This window comes from Tribolium castaneum, chromosome 7 (assembly GCF_031307605.1).
Source record: "Tribolium castaneum strain GA2 chromosome 7, icTriCast1.1, whole genome shotgun sequence".
In the NCBI taxonomy this organism is placed as follows: Eukaryota; Metazoa; Arthropoda; class Insecta; order Coleoptera; family Tenebrionidae; genus Tribolium; species Tribolium castaneum.
In genome coordinates, this window is record NC_087400.1 from 7,859,005 (window position 1) to 7,864,011 (window position 5,007).

The window sequence follows — 5,007 nt, forward strand, 5'->3', positions numbered from 1 at the left end:
AAAATAAATAAAGAAAATAAATTATAATAATAGCAATGTATTGCATCATATCTGGTACAGTCACGATCAAAAAGAATGACACCCTTACCAACCGGAGCTGATAGCAAAATTCTGACTAAAACCGTTTAACATCATAAATTTTAACAAACAGGTTAGTTTACAAACTGTACAGTTATTTTACATAATATACAGCTAGTTTATAAATTATCCAAACATACGGATTAAACATATCACATCGAAAAGTTTTGTATGTGCGGTTTTAAAGGTGTCATTCTTTTTGATCCTGACTATACCTACAATTCTTTATTTTAGAAAACTTGTTGTTTTGCTGATTAAGTTTATCACCTAAAACATTTTCTTAGTCTTGCTACGGAAAAAAAAGAAAAAAAGAAGAAACAAAGAAAGAAAAAAAAAGAAAAAAAAGAAGGAAAAATAGAAAAAAGGAAGAAAGAAAAAATAAACCAAACTGAAACTTGTTTTAGTCATTTTATTTGGCAAAATATGCAACGGAAAATACAGTCACGTAAGTTTGAAATAACGTTCCTACATCTCTATTCTCTCCTGGACGAATCCACTAATCCCACTAAACTCCCTCTATCATCCTTGCAAGATTCTGTCTAAAAAATAATAATAATTACAAAAATATTACAGGAATTTTAAAAATACAAATATAAATAAATGATTAGACAAAAAAGAAAAGAAAAGAGAAGAACGAAAAACGAAGGAAATAAAGAAAAAAAAAACAAAAAATATAAAAAGATAAATATTAATAATAATAATAATGTATTGCATCATATCTGGTACAGTCACGATCAAAAAGAATGACACCTCTACCAACCGGGGTGCTTAGCAAAAGTCTGACTAAAACTTTAAGATTATAAATTTTAACAAACAGATTATTTTACAAAGTGTGCAGTTAGTTTACATAATATATAGCTAGTTTATAAATTATCCAAACATACGCATTAACCATATCACATCGAAAAGTTTTGTAGGTGCGGTTTTTGGGGTCATTTTTTTTTATCGTGACTATACCTACAACTCTTTATTTTAGAAGTCTTGTTGTATTGCTTTATTGAGTTTAATACTCAAAACATTTTCTTAGTCTTGCCACGAAAAAAATACAAAAAAAAAATAAAAAAAAGAAAAAAAAATAAACAAAACTAATACTCGTTTTAATCATTTTATTGTGCAAAATACAGTTAAGTAAGTTTAAAATAACGCGTATCTAAATCGCGTTCCTCCATCTCTCCTTCGATCCACTCCAAGTAAAGAGGAACATTGACGTAAACCCCCGGCACTCCATCATCTCCACAGCCAATCCCCCAGGACACGATCCCGATTTGGACAAAACGTCCCTTCTCGTCCAGCAAGGGACAAATTAAGGGACTCCCTCCATCCCCCTTGCACGAATCCTGCCCTTTTTTCCCTCCCGCACAAATAAAACTCTTATGCAAGTTGTACCTCGGCCCTAACCGCGTCCTCCTCAAAGCCTCCAAACAATGACTCCTTGGAACAATGGGCACTTGGACCTTTTTCAAGGTCGAGGAGTAGCGACCTTTCGTATGGGCGTTTTTCCCCCACCCGCTCGCCAAACACCCATTTTCCACCACTTTGACATCTGGCGAAGGGAGACACAAGGTCTTGACGTTGTCCCTCAGGACGAAATCCTCGACCAGGATCAGAATGGCGATGTCGTTTTTCAACGAGAGAGAACTGTAGTCGTAATGGATGAGGATTTCTTCGACGGAATTGTCCTGGAAAGGGAGAATTTCGTCCCGGGAGTCGATGTTCCATTCCCCGGCCCGGACCAGGATTTTCTCCGGTTGTTCCGAGTAAGGGGCCACACAATGGGCCGCTGTGAGGGCCACCCGGGGGTGGATTAGGGACCCCCCGCATTTGTAAATGTTGCGGTCTTCTCCAGAACTCTCCTGAATGATTAAATTCCACGGTAATTCCCCGAACTGCGCCATCGTGTTTGAGGTTATTCGGGATTTGAAAGTGGCGGAAAAGCCGCATCGGGGAATTTCGGGGCTTTCCGGTTTTGGGGGGGAATCACAGCAGATTTCGGACGGGTTGGAGCAAATCATGTTGCCGATCCTTAAAAACAGTTAAAATTAATATCGCGTTTTATGGATAACCGAGTTTTTTTATTTTCGAGTTATACAGGGTGAATCATTGATATGGGCGTGCTCGATTGCACGTACACTGTCAAAGATATTGAAATGAATCAAATGGCACTGCAAATGGGACGTCAAAATGCACGTTCTAAAATTATTTTGTTTTATACAGGGTGTTTCATTTTTACAGCGCAGCCTTCAATATAGTTTTTTTAAATGGCACCCTTTGTATATTTATACATACTTAAATGTGCACTTTTTGGGCTTTATAAATCAGTTTAGTTTTTGCAATTTACTTTAACCATTCAGAAGTTATTTAATTTTTTCTACAATTTTGTGCGTCTGCAGACACGTAATTAAAAAATCGCAGTGCGCTTGGTTTTTGAGAGGGTAATTAACTATATAGAATTGCATTGTCACGCATATTACGTAAGTATGCAAAATTTCAATTCATCAGGACAACGGGATTCTTTTCAAATTTGGTTCCAAAAATATGAAACAGACAGACGGACAACAAAGCAAGTTAAATAAAAGCTTCTAAAAATGTAAATTGCTAAAGTCGACTTATTTTGCTTAAAAACGACGATTTTATTCGGCTTTCCTGTTGAATAAAATCTCACAGTGAAGAATATGTTATTATATCATAGAAGAATTATATCATCTTCAAATCAACAATTTTTCCGGAAGACAATTTCGTAAAATATGATTGCCCAAACATAACAACGCGTTCGAACCAATTCGTGAATTTTTTGTGACTATTTTATCAAAATAATTGCGTTTTTGAACAAAAAGCTTTTCAAATATAATTCAAAGCTTTGTGATTATTCAATCTTAAACTACACAAAAATAAAGCATTTTTTGTAACGCAGAAATATAAAAAATTTTATCATTTCAATTTATAGTTTTAATCAAGTTTACTAAAATTTGAGATTATTTTTTGGCACAATTTTATTAATAAAAAACTGCGGGTTCTGATTGAAAATGCGATAAAATACTCGATAACACTAAATAATTGTCATATTTTGGATTAAACCAAGCCAAATTTTTATAATAACGTGCAAAAAGCAAAAAAATACTATTTTTGACACAATTCGGTGGTTTTTTGTTCAGTTGACTTTTATATTTAAATAATGATTGTGTTTTTGGATGAAAAAAATTTCACATATCTTAGAAATAATAAATATAATGTCATCATTTTTACTGCTATTTTAAAAATGCAAAAATAACACGATTTTCGACACATTCCAGTGATTTTTTGGATAATATAATGCAAAATAGTAAAACCCTATTCATTTCTTTTAGTGAGTTAAATAGCACTCTGTGTATTTTATTTCTGAGTATTATTGACCATCTTATTTTACATCTCTTCATATTTTCTGAGTCAAATTTGTGAGTGTTTTTGTTATACGAACTAACGGAAATTTTGCATACTTACGTAATCTCCATAACAATGCAACACTATTTAGTTAACCCTTTTCTAAGGATAAAATAATGTGACTTTCAAATAAAAAATGACAATTTAGTTGTAAAAATAATTAAAAAAAAAACAGTTCTTACCGGGGATCCAATAATCCATGTCCGTTGATTGTCACGTCCTCGTCTGTACAAAGATGTTGCGGGACACAATGGCACTGGATATTTCGTGGTTTGTATTGAAAACGATGATATCGAGAGGTTGTCAAAAGGGGTAGTACGAGTATGAGGATGAAGAGAAGCATTGTTGCGGTTTGACGACTTGATTTCGAGTGGTCGATACCTGAGAGGGGTGAGTTTTAAAGTAGCCCACTTGGGGTGTTTTTCCTTTTCTCAGTAAATAATTGAGAGAAAGTTTCGCAGATATGAGGATTAGAGATTAGAGTGTGATAAGGGGTTAGAAGGACAAATTCTATCGCAGGTAAGATTACCGACACCTCACGGGTGACAAAGACCAGAAATTTCCAAGATTTCTCAACAGTAAAAGCTAGTTTTTAATTGTTTGTTTTGGAAAACCCCAGACTTCTGGCTTGCTTCAAGTTAATATCTTTAATATTGGCAACGTGAACTATTTGCCGATATATATATATATATATTCGTATGCCGATGTTTCAAAACTATAAAAACGTCTACGTCGCATTTCATAGAATATTTTTTTTTAATAAAATTGTTAAAATTGTAAAATAGTTATTATTGATTAGATCTCTCAAGGAAAGTATAAATTACATTAACTATAATTTTTTGAAGTCCATGAATAATTTATGACAGCTACTTTTGAGAGAAAATGCGACGTTGGCGTTTTTATACTTTTGAAACAGCTAATAGTATTCTAAAATTATACACAATACATGCATTTAACAAAAAAAAATTAATCATGTGCTATTAAAAAAATACTTTTTCGAAAATTTCAAACAAAATACTATTTCCAGTTTTAACAAGATTATTCCAAGATTTTGACACTGACTGCATTATACCTGTCCAAAACAATTAACAGATATTTTGTCTTTTTTGAACGTGTTAGTTTTTGCACAACATGTTAAAACACCACACAGTAAGTGGTTAAAAAAGTTATAAACCACACACAAATGAATAGGGATATTGTGATTAGTTTAACTGTTGGTTAAAGCTAAGATTTTATTTGTTATTTAAATAATAAAGTGCATCAAAGCCTTACAAATGGATGCATTCTGCAAGCACTAAGAAAAAGTATTTAATGTATAAAAATAATTAAACTGTAGAATATGGTAAAAAGTTTCGCAGATATGAGGATTAGAGATTAGAGTGTGATAAGGGGTTAGAAGGACAAATTCTATCGCAGGTAAGATTACCGACACCTCACGGGTGACAAAGACCAGAAATTTCCAAGATTTCTCAACAGTAAAAGCTAGTTTTTAATTGTTTGTTTTGGAAAACC

General features: G+C 33.1%; 1 protein-coding gene across 1 annotated transcript; it reads right to left on the reverse strand.

Moving 5' to 3' along the window:
* Positions 1-1,155: 1,155 nt before the first annotated feature.
* Positions 1,156-3,984, reverse strand: LOC656661 (phenoloxidase-activating factor 2). The gene is made up of 2 exons (XM_008200569.3): positions 3,678-3,984; positions 1,156-2,100 (listed from the first exon to the last, which is right to left on the reverse strand). Exons 1-2 carry the CDS (start codon positions 3,836-3,838, stop codon positions 1,203-1,205), a joined length of 1,059 nt encoding a protein of 352 aa, XP_008198791.3. The 5' UTR covers positions 3,839-3,984; the 3' UTR covers positions 1,156-1,202.
* Positions 3,985-5,007: the final 1,023 nt, after the last annotated feature.